We start from the raw sequence: 20,459 nt of genomic DNA on the forward strand, positions 1-20,459 counted from the left end.
TACATGTCTCCATTACAGAGCACAATGACAGGCGGGATTGTGGGATAATGAGGAGACACGGGGATGGCGGGGGGTGAACTCGCCCTGTTTCCAGAGCGGAGGGCCGACGTTGTAACCGTTCCCTACTCTTATACATGGGTGACAGCCGCCATCGCTGTCTGGGATTATGGTGCCTGCAGCGGCTCGCACTCATGTTTATGCTTTTCCTACTGTACCTCAGACAGATCTTCAAGGAACCAGGAGATCAGGATGGACCTAGCGATCAGATAATGCGGTGAATGAAGGCTCCTGGAAGAGAAACCTCACAACACAGGAAAAAATTAATACACAGAAAATGGCCGTTCTCTGCCAAGAATTTCATTTATTTTCCAGATAAATCCAGGGCTGCCATCACCCCAACATCCGAGTGGTGGGGCGACCTCGGCCTCATTCACACAGACGTGGTGAGCAGCGATAATGATTGGTCAGAAGTGACATGTTCCCATTCACAGACAGCTCGAAGTGGAGAGAAACCAAAACTATGCTGGGCGTAGAGAAGACCAGAGGAGTCCAAAAAGGGGCACGGTCTAGGGGCCAGGGAAACTGCTCCAAGTGTACTGTCCGGCCCGAGGATCTTACTGCACGCGTTCCTACTGGAACAGCGGTGCAGACATCATAGAAACTGCGCTGCTGCAGCAGGTGAGTATTGTGAAAGAAGTGGTTAATCTCTGTTATGAATAAAATAGAAGAAAACGGTAATTAGTTCTTACCGGTAATTGTATTTCCAGGAATCCACCTGACAGCACCATTGGAGGACGTCCTTCTTACCCTCAGTGGGACAGGAACAACAAGCGGTTAAAAGGACCCTCCCCACTCCACCCACCAGTGATTTTCTAAGTACCACATCTGGATGGATGCAAAAAAGAGTTTATTTACAATTACACACCAATGTTACATCACATTAGTCAGTAGTAAAAGTTTGCAGTGGGAGGGAACTAGTAGTGGTGTCAGGTGCATTCCTGGAAATACAATTACCGGTAAGAACTAATTACCGTTTTCCAGTCCACCACCTGACAGCACCATTGGAGAATACCAAAGGATGTTTAGCTAGGGTGGGACTACTGCATGTAAGACTTTCCTACCAAAGGCTAATTGGTCTGATACGACATCTAATTTATAGTGTCTAGCAAAGGTAGAAAGACTGGTCCAAGTCGCCGCCCTACAGATTTGCTCAGCTGAGGCTCCCCCCTTCTCTGCCCTTGATGTAGAGATAGCTCGTGTTGAGTGGGCCCTAAGAGTATCCGGGGGATCTTTCCCTTGGTCTGTATATGCTAGGCTAATCATGGTTTTAATCCACCTAGCAATGGTTGATTTTGCTGCCTTTCAACCTCTATTTGGACCCCCGTACTGTATGAACAAGTTAGTGTCTCGTCTCCAACCTTCTGTCGCCCCCAGGTATTTTACAACAGTCTCCCTAACGTCAAGGTTATGGTAGACCCCTTCCTTCGTATTTCTAGGGTGTTGGCAGAATGAAGGAAGGATTATCTCCTGATTTATATTTGTAGAGGACACTACCTTGGGGAGGAAAGCTGGGTTAAAGGTACCGTTACACTAAACGACTTACCAACGATCACGACCAGCGATACGACCTGGCTGTGATCGTTGGTAAGTCGTTGTGTGGTCGCTGGAGAGCTGTCACACAGACCGCTCTCCAGCGACCAACGATCAGGGGAACGACTTCGGCATCGTTGAAACTGTCTTCAACGATGCCAAAGTCCCCCTGCAGCACCCGGGTAAACATCGGGTTACTAAGTGCAGGGCCGCGCTTAGTAACCCGATATTTACCCTGGTTACCATTGTAAAAGTAAAAAAAAAAACACTACATACTCACATTCCGATGTCTGTCACGTCCCCCGCCGGTGTCCACAGGGTTAAAACTGAGCGCTGCTAATATGCACGCGCTGCTGCCGAGAGCTTCCCTGCACTGAATGTGTCAGCGCCGGCAGTAACAGCAGTGACGTCACCGCTGTGCTCTGCTTTACAGCTGGCGCTGACACAGTCAACCCTGTGGACGCCGGGGGACGTGACAGACATCAGAAGGTGAGTATGTAGTGTATTTTTTTTTAACTTTTACAATGGTAACCAGGGTAAATATCGGGTTACTAAGCACAGCCCTGCACTTAGTAACCCGATATTTACCCTGGTTACAAGTGAACACATCGCTGGATCGGCGTCACACACACCGATCCAGCGATGACAGCGGGTGATCAGCGACCAAATAAAGGTCCTGCGTAGGACCTGGTATAAGAGAGATGCCGTAAAGTGGCTACCAGGTACACATAAAATTGGCCTTTTTTATGCGCTAAACGCTCTCATTTTTCTAGTGCAGCAATGCAGTTAAATTTCTGTGTTTCATGTTTGCATGTGTTAGCGCTGCAGTGTGCTGCCTTTTTTGCTTGACAAATAAAGGTCCTGATCATTCCCATCGACCAACGATCTCCCAGCAGGGGCCTGATCGTTGGTCGCTGTCACACATAACGAGATCGTTAGCGAGATCGTTGCTACGTCACCAAAAGCGTGACGTTGCAACGATATCGTTATGTGTGACTCAGCGTTAAGTCTTAAAGACTATCCTGGCGTCAAAGATCTGAAGATATGGGTTCTGGGTGGAAAGAGCCTGCATCTCCCCCAAACTCTTAGCTGACGTGATGGCAATCAGAAAGGCAGTTTTAAAGGAGAGATTGGCTATGCTCATATCTTCTGATAACAAGTACGGGGTTCTACACAGGGCATTAAGGACCAGGTTTAGGTCCCAAGGAGGAGTTGATTTCCTCACAAGTGGCCTCATTCTCTGCGTGGCCCTGGAAAATCTCGCTATCCAGGGATGAGAGCCTAGTGACGTATCAAAAAAGACACTAAGCTCTGCAATCTGTACTTTTAAAGTACTAGGCCGAAGGCCCTTCTCAAGACTAAGTTGCAGGAAGTCTAGGATTCTGGGAATGTCCAGTTTTGAAGTATCCACAGAAACCTCTCCCAGAAAGGAACAATACCGCTTCCAGATTTTGTTATAAATCGCTGAAGTCACCGGCTTTCTGCTTGCCTGGAGTGTGGTAATGACATCCTCCGACAGGCCTCTGGATCTTAGGGTTTGCCGTTCAGGATCCAAGCAGACAGGTGAAGAGAGTCTGGATCTTCGTGAAACACCGGCCCCTGTAGAAGGTCCTGCCTGTTCGGTAGTAAGATTGGTCTCTCTGTTGACATTCTGGATAGTAGAGAGAACCAGCTCCTTTTTGGCCAAAAAGGAACCACCAGGATTACGGTTGCTCTCTCGTCTCGTATCTTCCTGAGTGTTTTCGGTATCAGAGGAAGGGGCGGAAAAGCGTACAGGAGACCTTCTGCCCAATACTAAGACAAGGCGTCTACTCATAGGTAGAAAGTAGGGGGAGGGGTGAGCATTGTGGTATGGCTTAGTAAAGCCCACTCACGTGCCCCTGAAGCTGGTCAGTCCCCTCAGGTCTGGCTGTTTCTTCCATAGTGAAGATTTAAACCATGTAGCCGAGTGCTCCTTTTCAGGATGGCCGGTGGCATAAAGATCCCCTTATGACATTAATATAGGATTTACCTGGTTGATCCTGCCCTCCTTACTGCCGCTGCGGCTGACGCGCTGCAAAGCCTCACTGAGGCCGGCGCTGCTGCCGGCGTCCCCGTGCTCCGGCGCTTGCCGCGACCGGAAGTGATGCGGCTGCTGAACCCGGAAGCGGCCACCTGAGCAAGCTGCGGCCGCACGTGGAAATCGGTCGCCGCTGGAAGCGACCGCCGCCCACAACCCAGCACACAGGCGCCCGGACCGAGAGCCCCCTGTGCGGAGGAAACGGACCAGACCCCAGGAGCAGCGCTGCACTGGGGAGGCTGAGGGACCCCCCATAGCAGGTATCAGCCACAGATATCTTGCAGCAGGGAAGGGCTGTGCCCCCCGATCCCCACCATCTGCACAGCACCGTCGGAGGGAAGCTTGCCGTTCCTATCCGCAATGGGACAGGAAAAACACTGGTGGGTGGAGTGGGGTCGGTCCTTTTAACCGCTTGTTGTTCCTGTCCCACTGAGGGTAAGAAGGACGTCCTCCAATGGTGCTGTCAGGTGGTGAACTGGAAAATAGTATTATGCAAGAATGGCCTATGTTCCAGTTATCATCTGTCTACATGCCGATATTCTTATAGCCAACGGTCAGTTCCTACAATTCCCAGAAATTGTCAAAGACATGTTATTGTTTTCAATAGGGTCTGTACTCACCCAAAAATTCTATTTCTTCAGCCAGATTTGAGAACTTTAACTTTTGAACCAGATCACATTGACATGCTGGAAGTACCCCCACATTTTCTCATGTAATTTCTCATATCTCAGGATGTGTTTGACAACCCATTGTATAACTCCTATTTCTGCCAGATTATTGTGTACTGCCTCATTTTCCTTTGATCTTGTACTATAAAAGAACACCCTAACCCCCCCCATTAAACAGAGACTATTTGGAAAGACAACGAGCAGTCTGTCTCTCTGATTATTGCTTCATAGCTTGGATTCCCTACACAGAACACCTGAGTAGGTTAGAAATCCCTCCTCTAACAGTATAGATGATTTTTATTCTCTATGTGGCTCTGAACAGCTGTAGCAGATTTGCCCAGTGATCACGAACTGCCAGACCGTAGGGCTACAGCACACATGGTATTGCACAACACCCAGATGACATTGGTACATTTGTTATGATCAACAGGTTCGCACATCTTTGTGAGAATCAACATTTGTAATCTTGGGGGTTGTGGTTGACTCCATGGCGGTCCCTCTTGACTATAGTTGATACATACATTCTTTATGTAGCGAACAGGCATATATCACAATGGAGGAGACAGATATCCTGATTTGATTGATGAATTACTCACCCATCACTATACAAGATATATATAGCACATCTGATCAGGACTTGAAGGACGACTCTAAGAATGGATAGAACTCTACTGTACAGGGTGCATATACTCTGATCAGACTAACGGCATACTGACCAACGGCTACACAAGTACAGCACCATGAGATGCGATCCGCAGGACTAACAGGAGGACTCTAGGAATGGATAGAGCTCAGCTCATGCGAGGGTGTGATACATTCTGCTCTGCACGATGCAGCACATACCCATAACTGCATGTGCAGACTTCGCAAGATCCAGCACCACGAGCGCTGAGAAGACGGACAGGAGGAAAACATGAGCATTAGGGCTCAATGACCCCAGATTTAGGAATCATGGCTGTGCAGGAAGCACCACATGAAGAGGGGCCCGCCCAACCTCATGGAAAATGGGATAATGGCGGTTCCTCCAGCCCCTCCCCCACTTACCAATTTGCTGGAATGTCATATCTGTTGAGGCCCAGAAAGAAATAACCATCAGGGGTCTAAAAAACTCCATTCGAAGAGGTCAGAGAACCCCACCAAATGAAAGGAGGTCAACCCCGAAAATAAATTAACAGTCACAATGTTCACCAGTTTATTGTGTAGTAAAACATTGAAAATTACCCAGAATTCCTTATAATAAATACAGGCTGTGCCTCGTCTATGACAGCGCCCCCTAGAGTCTGCATCATGTAACTCACCTCACTAGGAATAGAAATCACAAAACCAATTCACAGCGAAAACCTGGTACATGGAGGAGAATCATGCGAGAAAGGCAGGGAAAGCTGAGGAGGCTGCACCCAGCAGAACCGACCCAGCAGCTGCACTTCATGAGGCATCTACACAATGGCCATAAAGGGTTAAACTGGGAGGGGTTAAAGGCATCCTCTGCAAGGCCAACTGCAGAGAAAGTGTTTGTTCACCCTTACAGGCCACTTACCATCCTCCCACTCATCCCTTTAAGTACATATTTTATTTGCCTCATACACTTACACATGCAGACATTAGATCTGCTTAAGTACAGCGCCCTCTGGTGGAGACATGATAGAATGACCCAAAAGGAAAGTCTCCCTGCAGAGCAATTCAGAAGTCATATTTGTATTTATTGCAGCCTCTTATTTCTTGGAGTATAACCCCCATCATTTCACTATGATAAATAATAGGGGACATCCAGATTGTCTACATCGATCAGGGGGCCGCAGCTCAACATCTGGTCCACTGGACAGAATAGCTCCAATTCTGATTATTTAACAGGTTCAGTCTGCATGGTGCTGACTTTCTGTTAACTCTCAGGCTAGAGAGCCACACCGCTCTCTACTGCCACCAACTGGTACAGTCTTCCCAGAGTAAACCGACACATGTATGAAGATCACATGGCACTCAGAAAAACTGTGAATGCAGCTCTGGATGTGACTGGAGTATTGGAGTGAACAAGGATGAAGCAACATTTTTGGAACAGTTGCATTCAGTTTTAGTGAACTGCAAAATGTTGGATTTGTTTTAGCAGAGAATCGTAATGCAGTGATCATGGCTATAATTCTCCACATCTCACTATATAGGCAAGTAAGATGGCGGCAGGTAGAAGGGATGTAATTCAGGAGCTGTAGAGGTTTCGTTGGTAACTCTATGGCACTATAATCATCACAATAATAGGTAAACCTGTAGTCAAAGATCATTAAGTTAAGTAACTTTTTACTTGATTGCAAGCTCCCGGACAGTCAGACTACAGCGCACAGCATGGTGCACAACACTCGCATCACTTTGGTGCATAAGCTATAATCAACAAGTTCACACATCTTTATGAAATCCAACACTTGTAAGTTTGGGGTTGTGGTTGACCCCATAGCGGTCCCCACATAGTCCATACATACATTCTCTTTATGTAGACAACAGAAGCATTTATCACAACGGAGGAGAGATGAGCACCAGGGCACCTCATACCGCAGGGTCCTTACGTTCACATTAATATAAAAAACACAGACATTGAGCCTGTTTCTCATCGAAGAGGAATATGTTCTTGTAGCAGTCCACCAACTGCTATATTGTCAGAAGCGGTATACAGCCCACCCCTACACCACCTTCATGATAAACCATGGGAGCCATAAACGTCCATCGGTTGGTCTCAGGGTCGTACATTTCTACAGAGTTCAAGTTGGACGGGCCGTCATAGCCACCCACTGCATACAGGCGGCCACAATTGGCTACTAAAGAGACGCGGCTGCGCCTAGTGTTCATAGGGGTGATGAGGTACCATTGGTCCGCCATGGAGTTGTAAACCTCGGCAACGCTCAAGAATGCAGAACCATCGTAACCGCCACTGATGAACATCTTGCTCCCGAGTGAAGCCGCTCCATGACGGCAGCGTTTGTTCAGCATATTTGCCACCGGGTGCCACGTAGCTGTGTGGTGGTTGTAATACTCCATCTGTGGAATAGCAGAAAGCAGGAATTGTAATCTCCAATCTGAGGGCAGCATAGCAGTAGTAGTATAGCAGGGGCGGGGCCTCTGACTGCGCACGCGGGAAGAGAGGGGTCGAGCTGGCTCGGTCTGCACACGCGGGAGGGGGTCGAGCCGGCTCGGTCTGCACACGCGGGAGGAAAGGGACGGTGTCCAGCCGGCTCGGTCTGCACACACAGGAGGAAAGGGACAGTGTCCAGCCGGCTCGGTCTGCACACGTGGGAGGGGGTCTAGCCGGCTTGGTCTGCACACACAGGAGGAAAGGGACGGTGTCCAGCCGGCTCGGTCTGCACACACAGGAGGAAAGGGACGGTGTCCAGTCGGCTCGGTCTGCACATGTGGGAGGATTTACAGTGTTAGTATGTTGACAGGGGTTAGGACTCATAAGCTTTGTCTAATGAGCAGCAGGAGGCTTAGGACGCCCAGCTTTTGGCTCTGAGGGTGCAGGTCTTGAATCTTACATTTTTTTTTTACATGAGTGATTGAAATGGTACCAAAAAAACCCTCGTGTCCGCCATAGCTCGGTATCTGCCCCCATGCTACGCTGCCGTCACACACCCGCTACCAGTGACGCACATTGTCTATACTGACGCGTTTCATGCCGGATTCTGGTGTAGTCCCCATGACTGAGCGGGTTGTCGATCTGCTGGTCCGTTTTGGCGGTGGCCATGTGTAAAGCCATTATGGCTGCTCTGACAAGTAACGCTGCTACATGGCAATGATTGGCTTCACTATTGCAGCAGCCATGGACTGTGGTGGTCTCGGCGCTGGTGATGGGGAAGCTGAGGGGAAATCCTACAGAACGGGGGTCCGATGACATGACTTAGTATTGCACTCACAGTGTTGAAGATCTGCAGCCCGTCATGTCCGCCCGACACGTAAATCCGCCCTTCGAATACAGTCACTCCTGCCGCGCCGCGATTCGAGCTCATGGGGGTCACCACAGACCACCTAGACAAAAAGCAGAAGGCAGCAGGTAGCGGGGCGTCCTCCATCCGGACAGATCCCTGAACCCCCACAGTATCAGTGCACCCCCCACTATCTGCAGAGCTCAGGCTTCATCCAGTCCTGCATGAGACAAACAGCGAAGGAGACCGCTCAGTGCTGAGCGTTTGTTACAATGTATCAGCAGGAATCCACACTGGCAGCTCCCAGAGGATTGTGTAACCTGGACGCAACTGTAACAACCCCTCAGCTGCGGTGACAATACAGCAGAGGTTAACCCCCCGCCTCCCGCGTCTCACTTGTCCGTCTCTGGGGAATACGTCTCCACGGAGTTCAGCGAGCAGCTGCCGTCGTATCCCCCGCAGACGTAGATCTGTCCGTCCAGCACCACCGTCCCCATCGCACTGAGGCCAGAAGACACGGAGATCAGAGTCACGGAGGGTCCAACAGTCCGCACGCCCCATAGTCCGCACGCCCCATAGTCCGCACGCCCCATAGTCCGGCACTCACCTCCGCTTACTGTTCATACTGCCGACCCGGCTCCACGAGTCGCTCTCAGGGTTGTACGCCTCCACCGTGCTCATCCGCGATTGGCCGTCATAGCCACCAATGGCATACAGGAGTCCATTCACCACCGCCACGCCCACCCTGCTGCGAGCCGTCGTCATTGGCTGGCACTTCTCCCAGCGGTTGGCGATTGGGTCAAAGACTTCAACCACGTTCAGCGAATCGCCTGCGTAGAAATGCGCTACTCGTCTTACATAGTGATCGCCAGATCCCAACACACCTTACATGGGACTGCAGGGGACATCTACCACATTATCTGTACTCAGGGAGTTATCACTGTGTTATCTGTGGTGTTACATAGGACTGCAGGTGACATCTACTACAATATCTGTACTCAGAGAGATATCACTGTGTTATCTGTGGTGTTACATAGGACTGCAGGTGACATCTACCACATTATCTGTACTCAGGGAGTTATCACTGTGTTATCAGTGGTGTTACATAGGACTGCAGGTGACATCTACTACATTATCTGTACTCAGAGGTATCACTGTGTTATCTGTGGTGTTACATAGGACTGCAGGTGACATCTACTACATTATCTGTACTTAGAGAGTTATCACTGTGTTATCTGTGGTGTTACATAGGACTGCAGGTGACATCTACTACAATATCTGTACTCAGAGAGATATCACTGTGTTATCTGTGGTGTTACATAGGACTGCAGGTGACATCTACCACATTATCTGTACTCAGGGAGTTATCACTGTGTTATCAGTGGTGTTACATAGGACTGCAGGTGACATTACTACATTATCTGTACTCAGAGGTATCACTGTGTTATCTGTGGTGTTACATAGGACTGCAGGTGACATCTACTACATTATCTGTACTTAGAGAGTTATCACTGTGTTATCTGTGGTGTTACATAGGACTGCAGGTGACATCACTACATTATCTGTTCTCAGAGTTATCACTGTGTTATCTGTGGTGTTACATAGGACTGCAGGTGACATCTACTACAATATCTGTACTCAGAGAGATATCACTGTGTTATCAGTGGTGTTACATAGGACTGCAGGTGACACCTACTACATTATCTGTACTCAGAGAGTTATCACTGTGTTATCAGTGGTGTTACATAGGACTGCAGGTGACATCTACCACATTATCTGTACTCAGGGAGTTATCACTGTGTTATCAGTGGTGTTACATAGGACTGCAGGTGACATCTACTACATTATCTGTAGTCAGAGTGATCACTGTTTTATCTGTGGTGTTACATAGGACTGCAGGTGAGATCTACTACATTATCTGTACTCAGAGTTATCACTGTTATCTGTGGTGTTACATAGGACTGCAGGTGACATCTACTACATTATCTGTACTCAGAGAGTTATCACTGTGTTATCTGTGGTGTTACATAGGACTGCAGGTGACATCTACTACATTATCTGTACTCAGAGAGTTATCACTGTGTTATCAGTGGTGTTACATAGGACTGCCATCTGCACCCTGTATGAATAACCTTCCGCAGCTCGGGGCGGAGGATTAGTCCGGGGCCATCGGACGGACGGCTCAGTGATCCTCGTGGCTTGTGCCGCCCTCTCGCCCATAATCCGGGCCCGGAGTAATCGCTGCTGTAACCCCTTCCTTCCTGACTGAGGAGACGCTCGGCCTCGGGGTGACGGTGGCAGCTGCCCACAGCAGTGCAGAGTATTTCAGCCCGCACATGTTCCGGATTACAAGGTACCTGCAGAGTTGAGTCCTCCCACGGCGTAGATGAGGCCGGCGATGGAGGTGCAGCAGCGGGGGCGGGTCTTGAATGCCAGGAGGTGTGGCCTACGCTCGGGCATCAGGTGGTAATCCTTCGCCTCGTCCACCAGGTCCCTAAAACCCACACACACCATTACGGGGGAGTCGGAGGAGACGCGGACGCCTCACACATGGCCGCCCCTTACCGGCATTTATGGCAGCAGCGCACCAGGTCGTCCTGCTGCACCCGGTCCGTGAGGAACTGTGGCTGGCACAGGGGCAGCCGGATCTTAGTCAGGAGCTCGGGGAGGAAGAGCTCGCGCTGCTCCCGGTCATAGCGCAGCCAGGCCAGGGCCGCCTCAAACACCTGCCGGGAGAGAGGAGGGTCACACAGGTGGGCAGGCCACCTCCTGAAATACTCTGCGCTGCTGGGGACCCGGCTCCTAATGTGGTCTCCTGCAATATCGAAACACTCCTATCCTGAAATACTCTGCACTGCTGGGGACCCGGCTCCTAATGTGATCTCCTGCAATATCCAAACACTCCTATCCTGAAATACTCTGCGCTGCTGGGGACCCGGCTCCTAATGTGATCTCCTGCAATATCCGAACACTCCTATCCTGAAATACTCTGCACTGCTGGGGACCCGGCTCCTAATGTGATCTCCTGCAATATCCAAACACTCCTATCCTGAAATACTCTGCACTGCTGGGGACCCGGCTCCTAATGTGATCTCCTGCAATATCCAAACACTCCTATCCTGAAATACTCTGCGCTGCTGGGGACCCGGCTCCTAATGTGATCTCCTGCAATATCCGAACACTCCTATCCTGAAATACTCTGCACTGCTGGGGACCCGGCTCCTAATGTGATCTCCTGCAATATCCAAACACTCCTATCCTGAAATACTCTGCACTGCTGGGGACCCGGCTCCTAATGTGATCTCCTGCAATATCCCAACACTCCTATCCTGAAATACTCTGCACTGCTGGGGACCCGGCTCCTAATGTGGTCTCCTGCAATATCCAAACACTCCTATCCTGAAATACTCTGCACTGCTGGGGACCCGGCTCCTAATGTGGTCTCCTGCAATATCCAAACACTCCTATCCTGAAATACTCTGCGCTGCTGGGGACCCGGCTCCTAATGTGGTCTCCTGCAATATCCGAACACTCCTATCCTGAAATACTCTGCGCTGCTGGGGACCCGGCTCCTAATGTGGTCTCCTGCAATATCCAAACACTCCTATCCTGAAATACTCTGCACTGCTGGGGACCCGGCTCCTAATGTGGTCTCCTGCAATATCCAAACACTCCTATCCTGAAATACTCTGCGCTGCTGGGGACCCGGCTCCTAATGTGGTCTCCTGCAATATCCGAACACTCCTATCCTGAAATACTCTGCGCTGCTGGGGACCCGGCTCCTAATGTGGTCTCCTGCAATATCCGAACACTCCTATCCTGAAATACTCTGCGCTGCTGGGGACCCGGCTCCTAATGTGGTCTCCTGCAATATCCAAACACTCCTACCCTGAAATACTCTGCGCTGCTGGGGACCCGGCTCCTTCTAATGTGATCTCCTGCAATATCCAAACACTCCTACCCTGAAATACTCTGCGCTGCTGGGGACCCGGCTCCTAATGTGGTCTCCTGCAATATCCGAACACTCCTATCCTGAAATACTCTGCGCTGCTGGGGACCCGGCTCCTTCTAATGTGGTCTCCTGCAATATCCAAACACTCCTACCCTGAAATACTCTGCGCTGCTGGGGACCCGGCTCCTAATGTGGTCTCCTGCAATATCCAAACACTCCTACCCTGAAATACTCTGCGCTGCTGGGGACCCGGCTCCTTCTAATGTGATCTCCTGCAATATCCAAACACTCCTATCCTGAAATACTCTGCGCTGCTGGGGACCCGGCTCCTTCTAATGTGATCTCCTGCAATATCCAAACACTCCTATCCTGAAATACTCTGCGCTGCTGGGAACATGGACTCATTGCAGGAAGTCAGTTTTGTGGGAGGTTTAAGACTGAGGCATTAATAGACTGCTCCCCAGCAGCACAGAGTGTTTCAGGACATAAGGGATCTGATCTTATAGAAGGCCAGTGTCCACTACATGTGCAAGAAGACCGATACCTAAAAGACTCCCGCAGCACAGAGTATTTCAGCAGAGCGGTGAGTTCATCTTGTGTAATATTACATAGTGAGAGGATGAAATCCCCCAGCAGCACAGAGTATGTCAGGAGATTAGATGTAACCATGGTGGAGGGTGGGTGGTGTGATCCTCCTGATGAGGGGCGTGGATGTCTGTGGGGTCACAGGACTGCGGGGTCCCCCTCGTCTCACCTGCTCCTCCGCCTTCACGTTCAGCTCGTCTCTGGACACCAGCTCCAGGACCTCATCAAAGGCGAGAGCCAGGAACTCCTCCGACATGGAGACCTCCACAAAGTGCTCGTGGATGAAGCGGTTGGCGGCATCGTACAGCACCGAGCACATCATCGTCTCCGCAAACTGCCGCACACCCAGGCAATTCTTGGGGTGCAACCTTAGAGGAGAACAGAGACGTCAGGATAGAAGTGCCTGCAGCTCCGACCACAAGGACCCCGGGAGATGGGACGGGTCCCCCCGCTGCTCACCGCCAGGCAGCCCGTCGGCGTCCCCGCGGTGGGCACAGAGAGGCAGTGCTACTGGGGAACGAGTCCTCGGATCCGCATGTCACAGCTGCACTTACCGCTCCTTCAGGAAGGCGCAGCAGGCGTCCTTTATGTTCTGCAGCTGCAGGAAGCTGGCGCCCATCAGGAGGGACTGCACGTTCTGCTGGTCGATGGCCAGGTGCCCGTTATACGCAAAGTTAATCAAAGCCTCCAGGGCGCTGAGGACAGAGAGGGGACAATCATCTATAGGGGGCAACCACCTCACACCCAGGGGACCCCTATAGGGGGCAACTACCTCACACCCGTGGGTGATCTATAGGGGGCAACCACCTCACATCCAGGGGACCCCTATAGGGAGCAACTACCTCACACCCAGGGGTGATCTATAGGGGGCAACCACCTCACATCCAGAAATCACCTATAGGGGGCAACCACCTCACACCCGGGGGTCACCTATAGGACTAGTGGGGTCAGTTCCTTATAGATACTGACATCTGGGAGTTTGTTACAATGTGTCGGCCCCGCTACTTACCAGGGGTCCATTCCCTGCATGACGATCTCGTCCTGCTTGCACTCCATCATGTCGTTGGTGAACATGGCGTGGAAGTACGGGATGGAGGCCGCCAGCACGATGCGGTGCGCACTGAACTTGTGCTCCCCGACCTGAGGAACAAATAACATCTGTTACTGGATCCGCGGTATCACCAGCTCTACTCCACACACACCCAGAGCTGCATTCACGGCTTCTTATCCGCAGGTATCTGGTGCTGGCTCAGGGTCTGGCATGTTATGGATGGTGTAGTGTCTTCCCCGCACACACAGCTCTGCTGTACTGCGCAGCATCTTCACCCACAAGTCCCAAAGCTGTCAGGAAACTGCCAGAGCGACGACTGCAGCTTTAGATGTGACTGGAGGATCACACATGAGAAAAGCGAAGCCACAGAGGATTCAGAAGTCGTGAACTTTCTACAGGCAGGAAATGGCCGAGACCCTGGATTAATGTAGCAGCCGCCGGACCGACCAGTGAACCAGAGCCGGACTATTCTGGAGGAGCGCGAGTCCTCGGCCAAAACACGGCGGGTCGCCTGGTGTCCGGCACTGCGCTGGCCTACAGCCTGGGGAGACCGCCACACTGACCTCAGGGTCATCAGCCTCTACACCTCGGCCACCAGAGAGGAGAGGCGGCCAGTAATGCCCAGCGGGGTGACCGGAGGGCAGACGGGCATCACTGGGGCTTTACACCTCGGCCACCAGTGAGGGCAGGCAGCCAGTATTGCCCCGCGGGGTGACCGAAGGGCAGACAGGCATCACAGGGCGGCACCGGGCTCTACACCTCGGCCACCAGTAATGAGAGGCGACCAGTAATGCCCCGCGGGGTGACCGGAGGGCAGAGGGGGGCACCGGGCTCTACACCTCGGCCACCAGTGAGGGCAAGCAGCCAGTAATGCCCCACGGGGTGACCGGAGGGCAGAGGGGCATCAGAGGGCGGCATCGGGGCTCTACACCTCGGCCACCAGTGAGGGCAGGCAGCCAGTAATGCCCCACGGGGTGACCGGAGGGCAGAGGGGCATCAGAGGGCGGCACCGGGCTCTACACCTCGGCCATCAGTAATGAGAGGCGACCAGTAATGCCCCGCGGGGTGACCGGAGGGCAGACGGGCATCACTGGGGCTTTACACTGCGGCCACCAGTGAGGAGAGGTGACCAGTACTGCCCCGCGGGGTGACCAAAGGGCAGACGGGCATCACAGGGCGGCACCGGGGCTCTACACCTCGGCCACCAGTGAGAAGAGGTGACCAGTAATGCCCCGTGGGGTGACCGAAGGGCAGACGGGCATCACAGGGCAGCACCGGGGCTCTACACCTCGGCCACCAGTGAGGGCAGGCAGCCAGTAATGCCCCGTGGGGTGACTGGAGGGCAGAGGGGCATCACAGGGCGGCACCGGGGCATTATCTTTGAGATGAGAACATGAACCCGCAGCTGGTTTAATAACACCGCTTTACGCAACGTGCTGCCGGCTCCTAAGACAGCAGACTCCAGGGTCCGGCTCAACACAAAGAGGGTCTGAACACCAGGACGGTGACCCCGGCTCTGCCCAGTCTGCACGCAGGAACGTGTGATGCCGCGCTGCACAGTCTGGCGGTAATTTACAGTATTACACGCACAATTCCCCCATCATTCCTGCAGGATGAGCAGTTTCCAGGATATCGCCTGTAGTGATCCAGCACCACCCCGTGTGGGCGACTGCTCCGCAGAGTTACCCTGCCGCACCCTGGTTACCAGGACGGGTGATGTGGGCACAACCTGGCAGCAGAACGCGGTCACACCCGAGGAAACCAGGAGCTGTGTACACAGGACGGCAGAACCGCGAGCATGGAAACTGCCACACACCTGACTCCTCACAGCTGGGGTGTCGGTACAATTGTGTCCAGTCCTGCACAGAAGCTGAGACATTGTAACAAACAGGGAAAATGCAACAATCAGCAGCAGAGGGTGGGGGAGGGGCACAGGAGACGGCGACAGGTAATGGGGGGCACAGGAGACGGGTAATGGGGGGCACAGGAGACGGGTAATGGGGGGCACAGGAGACGGGTAATGGGGGGCACAGGAGACGGGTAATGGGGGGCACAGGAGACGGGTAATGGGGGGCACAGGAGACGGGTAATGGGGGGCACAGGAGACGGGTAATGGGGGGCACAGGAGACGGGTAATGGGGGGCACAGGAGACGGGTAATGGGGGGCACAGGAGACGGGTAATGGGGGGCACAGGAGACGGGTAATGGGGGGCACAGGAGACGGGTAATGGGGGCACAGAAGACGGCGACGAGTAATGGGGGGCACAGGAGACGGGTAATGGGGGCACAGGAGACGGCGATGGGTAATGGGGGCACAGAAGACGGCGATGGGTAATGGGGGGCACAGGAGACGGCGATGGGTAATGGGGGGCACAGGAGACGGCGACGGGTAATGGGGGGCACAGGAGACGGGTAATGGGGGGCACAGGAGACGGGTAATGGGGGGCACAGGAGACGGGTAATGGGGGGCACAGGAGACGGGTAATGGGGGGCACAGGAGACGGGTAATGGGGGGCACAGGAGACGGGTAATGGGGGGCACAGGAGACGGGTAATGGGGGGCACAGGAGACGGGTAATGGGGGGCACAGGAGACGGGTAATGGGGGGCACAGGAGACGGGTAATGGGGGGCACAGGAGACGGGTAATGGGGGGCACAGGAGACGGGTAATGGGGGGCACAGGAGACGGGTAATGGGGGGCACAGGAGACGGGTAATGGGGGGCACAGGAGACGGGTAATGGGGGGCACAGGAGACGGGTAATGGGGGGCACAGGAGACGGGTAATGGGGGGCACAGGAGACGGGTAATGGGGGGCACAGGAGACGGGTAATGGGGGGCACAGGAGACGGGTAATGGGGGGCACAGGAGACGGGTAATGGGGGGCACAGGAGACGGGTAATGGGGGGCACAGGAGACGGGTAATGGGGGGCACAGGAGACGGGTAATGGGGGGCACAGGAGACGGGTAATGGGGGGCACAGGAGACGGGTAATGGGGGGCACAGGAGACGGGTAATGGGGGGCACAGGAGACGGGTAATGGGGGGCACAGGAGACGGGTAATGGGGGGCACAGGAGACGGGTAATGGGGGGCACAGGAGACGGGTAATGGGGGGCACAGGAGACGGGTAATGGGGGGCACAGGAGACGGGTAATGGGGGGCACAGGAGACGGGTAATGGGGGGCACAGGAGACGGGTAATGGGGGGCACAGGAGACGGGTAATGGGGGGCACAGGAGACGGGTAATGGGGGGCACAGGAGACGGGTAATGGGGGGCACAGGAGACGGGTAATGGGGGGCACAGGAGACGGGTAATGGGGGGCACAGGAGACGGGTAATGGGGGGCACAGGAGACGGGTAATGGGGGGCACAGGAGACGGGTAATGGGGGGCACAGGAGACGGGTAATGGGGGGCACAGGAGACGGGTAATGGGGGGCACAGGAGACGGGTAATGGGGGGCACAGGAGACGGGTAATGGGGGGCACAGGAGACGGGTAATGGGGGGCACAGGAGACGGGTAATGGGGGGCACAGGAGACGGGTAATGGGGGGCACAGGAGACGGGTAATGGGGGGCACAGGAGACGGGTAATGGGGGGCACAGGAGACGGGTAATGGGGGGCACAGGAGACGGGTAATGGGGGGCACAGGAGACGGGTAATGGGGGGCACAGGAGACGGGTAATGGGGGGCACAGGAGACGGGTAATGGGGGGCACAGGAGACGGGTAATGGGGGGCACAGGAGACGGGTAATGGGGGGCACAGGAGACGGGTAATGGGGGGCACAGGAGACGGGTAATGGGGGGCACAGGAGACGGGTAATGGGGGGCACAGGAGACGGCGACGGGTAATGGGGGCACAGAAGACGGCGACGAGTAATGGGGGGCACAGGAGACGGGTAATGGGGGCACAGGAGACGGCGATGGGTAATGGGGGCACAGAAGACGGCGATGGGTAATGGGGGGCACAGGAGACGGCGATGGGTAATGGGGGGCACAGGAGACGGCGACGGGTAATGGGGGGCACAGGAGACGGCGACGGGTAATGGGGGGCACAGGAGACGGCGACGGGTAATGGGGGGCACAGGAGACGGGTAATGGGGGGCACAGGAGACGGGTAATGGGGGGCACAGGAGACGGGTAATGGGGGGCACAGGAGACGGGTAATGGGGGGCACAGGAGACGGGTAATGGGGGGCACAGGAGACGGGTAATGGGGGGCACAGGAGACGGCGATGGGTAATGGGGGGGCGGAGGAGACGGCGACGAGTAATGGGGGGCACAGGAGACGGGTAATGGGGGGCACAGGAGACGGTGATGGGTAATGGAGGGCACAGGAGACGGACAGGTAATGGGGGGCACAGGAGACGGACAGGTAATGGGGGGCACAGGAGACGGACAGGTAATGGGGGGCACAGGAGACGGACAGGTAATGGGGGGCACAGGAGACGGACAGGTAATGGGGGGCACAGGAGACGGGTAATGGGGGAGGGAGGGGGGTTAGGACTGTAGGACGGGTCCGGTATTGGGGTGTCTGGGAGATACCACCTCTCGGCGGGGGGGTGCTCACCTTCAGGGTGACGTCACACAGCTTCCCCTGCCGCCGGATCTCCTCCATCACCCCGTAGCCCCGGCTGGGGAGGTCGCCCACCGTGACATGCACCAGGTCTTCCAGCTCCTCTAATTCGTCCACCATCTTGTGACCCGGCGGGAAACGATCTGACACCGCTCACCCTGTGACCCGCGCAGGCCCCGCCCGCCTCCTGTGGCTCCGCCCCTTGCACTAAGCCGGTGACGTCACTTCCGGTGATCGCGGGCCGCTCCTGTTCGGGACCATGTCCGGTGCCGGCTGCTGCTGGGGGATGTGTGCGGGGAGAGTAGGGACGGGGAGGCGGAACAACCGGAGCCCGACGGGGCCACCGGGGAGCGAGGAGCGTCACGTGACCGGATGGAAGCTGCGCTCACTTCCGGCTCTCTGGCTGTTACCATGGACACCGACAGTTTACACTGAGGAGGATCCTGAGAGCGGTAGGTGTGACAGCTGGGAGTTGTAGTCCTGTATATTATTATTATTTATTATTATAGCGCCGCTTGTTCCATGGCGCTGTACATGTGAGGAGGGGTGTACATAATAATAGCAAGGACAATCATGAATAGTCAGTGACTGGTCCAGGAGGAGAGACGACCCTGCCCCCGAGGGCTCACAGTCTACAGGAGGAGAGAGGACCCTGCCCCCGGGGGCTCACAGTCTACAGGAGGAGAGAGGACCCTGCCCCCGAGGGCTCACAGTCTACAGGAGGAGAGAGGACCCTGCCCCGAGGGCTCACAGTCTACAGGAGGAGAGAGGACCCTGCCCCCGAGGGCTCACAGTCTATAGGAGGAGAGACGACCCTGCCCCCGAGGGCTCACAGTCTACAGGAGGAGAGAGGACCCTGCCCCCGAGGGCTCACAGTCTACAGGAGGAGAGAGGACCCTGCCCCCGAGGGCTCACAGTCTATAGGAGGAGAGAGGACCCTGCCCCCGGGGGCTCACAGTCTATAGGAGGAGAGAGGACCCTGCCCCCGAGGGCTCACAGTCTATAGGAGGAGAGAGGACCCTGCCCCCGAGGGCTCACAGTCTACAGGAGGAGAGAGGACCCTGCCTGCGAGGGCTCACAGTCTACAGGAGGAGAGAGGACCCTGCCCCCGAGGGCTCACAGTCTACAGGAGGAGAGAGGACCCTGCCCCCAAGGGCTCACAATCTACAGGAGGAGAGAGGACCCTGCCCCCAAGGGCTCACAGTCTATAGGAGGAGAGAGGACCCTGCCCCCGAGGGCTCACAGTCTATAGGAGGAGAGAGGACCCTGCCCCCGAGGGCTCACAGTCTACAGGAGGAGAGAGGACCCTGCCTGCGAGGGCTCACAGTCTACAGGAGGAGAGAGGACCCTGCCCCCGAGGGCTCACAGTCTACAGGAGGAGAGAGGACCCTGCCCCGAGGGCTCACAGTCTACAGGAGGAGAGAGGACCCTGCCCCCGAGGGCTCACAGTCTATAGGAGGAGAGAGGACCCTGCCCCCGAGGGCTCACAGTCTACAGGAGGAGAGAGGACCCTGCCCCCAAGGGCTCACAATCTACAGGAGGAGAGAGGACCCTGCCCCCAAGGGCTCACAGTCTACAGGAGGAGAGAGGACCCTGCCCCCGAGGGCTCACAATCTACAGGAGGAGAGAGGACCCTGCCCCCAAGGGCTCACAGTCTATAGGAGGAGAGAAGACCCTGCCCCCGAGGGCTCACAATCTACAGGAGGAGAGAGGACCCTGCCCCCAAGGGCTCACAGTCTACAGGAGGAGAGAGGACCCTGCCCCCAAGGGCTCACAGTCTACAGGAGGAGAAGACCCTGCCCCCGAGGGCTCACAGTCTATAGGAGGAGAGAGGACCCTGCCCCCAAGGGCTCACAATCTATAGGAGGAGAGAGGACCCTGCCCCCGGGGGCTCACAGTCTACAGGAGGAGAGAGGACCCTGCCCCCGGGGGCTCACAGTCTACAGGAGGAGGGAGACCCTGCCCCCAAGGGCTCACAATCTACAGGAGGAGAGAGGACCCTGCCCCCGAGGGCTCACAGTCTACAGGAGGAGAGAGGACCCTGCCCCCGAGGGCTCACAGTCTACAGGAGGAGAGAGGAC

General features: G+C 54.8%; 2 protein-coding genes across 3 annotated transcripts in view; one reads left to right on the top strand and one right to left on the bottom strand.

Annotated features, from left to right (window-relative positions):
- Nucleotides 1-5,485: 5,485 nt before the first annotated feature.
- KLHL18 (kelch like family member 18) lies at nt 5,486-18,730 on the bottom strand. Of its 2 annotated transcripts, none has more exons than XM_077267871.1 (10): nt 18,373-18,730; nt 13,766-13,896; nt 13,311-13,451; nt 12,926-13,124; nt 10,785-10,945; nt 10,577-10,713; nt 8,827-9,064; nt 8,616-8,720; nt 8,211-8,322; nt 5,486-7,338 (listed from the first exon to the last, which is right to left on the bottom strand). In XM_077267871.1, exons 1-10 carry the CDS (start codon nt 18,496-18,498, stop codon nt 6,952-6,954), a joined length of 1,737 nt encoding a protein of 578 aa, XP_077123986.1. In that variant the 5' UTR covers nt 18,499-18,730; the 3' UTR covers nt 5,486-6,951. The 2 variants fall into 2 exon arrangements, with proteins under 2 accessions (XP_077123986.1, XP_077123988.1); XM_077267873.1 differs by having other exon boundaries at nt 8,827-9,049; nt 18,373-18,627.
- KIF9 (kinesin family member 9) overlaps nt 18,692-20,459 on the top strand; it is a 39,743-nt gene continuing 37,975 nt past the window's right edge. The window contains exon 1 of the mRNA XM_077267870.1: nt 18,692-18,830. The gene's annotated coding sequence lies outside the window, so the exon portion shown is untranslated. The remainder of the gene's footprint in view (nt 18,831-20,459) is intronic.

The sequence above is a fragment of the Ranitomeya variabilis genome, chromosome 6 (assembly GCF_051348905.1).
Source record: "Ranitomeya variabilis isolate aRanVar5 chromosome 6, aRanVar5.hap1, whole genome shotgun sequence".
Taxonomy (NCBI): domain Eukaryota; kingdom Metazoa; phylum Chordata; class Amphibia; order Anura; family Dendrobatidae; genus Ranitomeya; species Ranitomeya variabilis.

Excerpts from the sequence above, each read along its gene's own strand:
- KLHL18 (XM_077267871.1), bottom strand. The coding sequence starts at position 18,498 with ATGGTGGACGAATTAGAGGAGCTGGAAGACCTGGTGCATGTCACGGTG. Across the intron at positions 10,946-12,925 it reads ACGTGAAGGCGGAGGAGCAG|GTGTTTGAGGCGGCCCTGGC; the intron begins GTGAGACGAGGG and ends CTCTCCCGGCAG. Across the intron at positions 8,323-8,615 it reads TATTCCCCAGAGACGGACAA|GTGGTCTGTGGTGACCCCCA; the intron begins GTGAGACGCGGG and ends CTTTTTGTCTAG.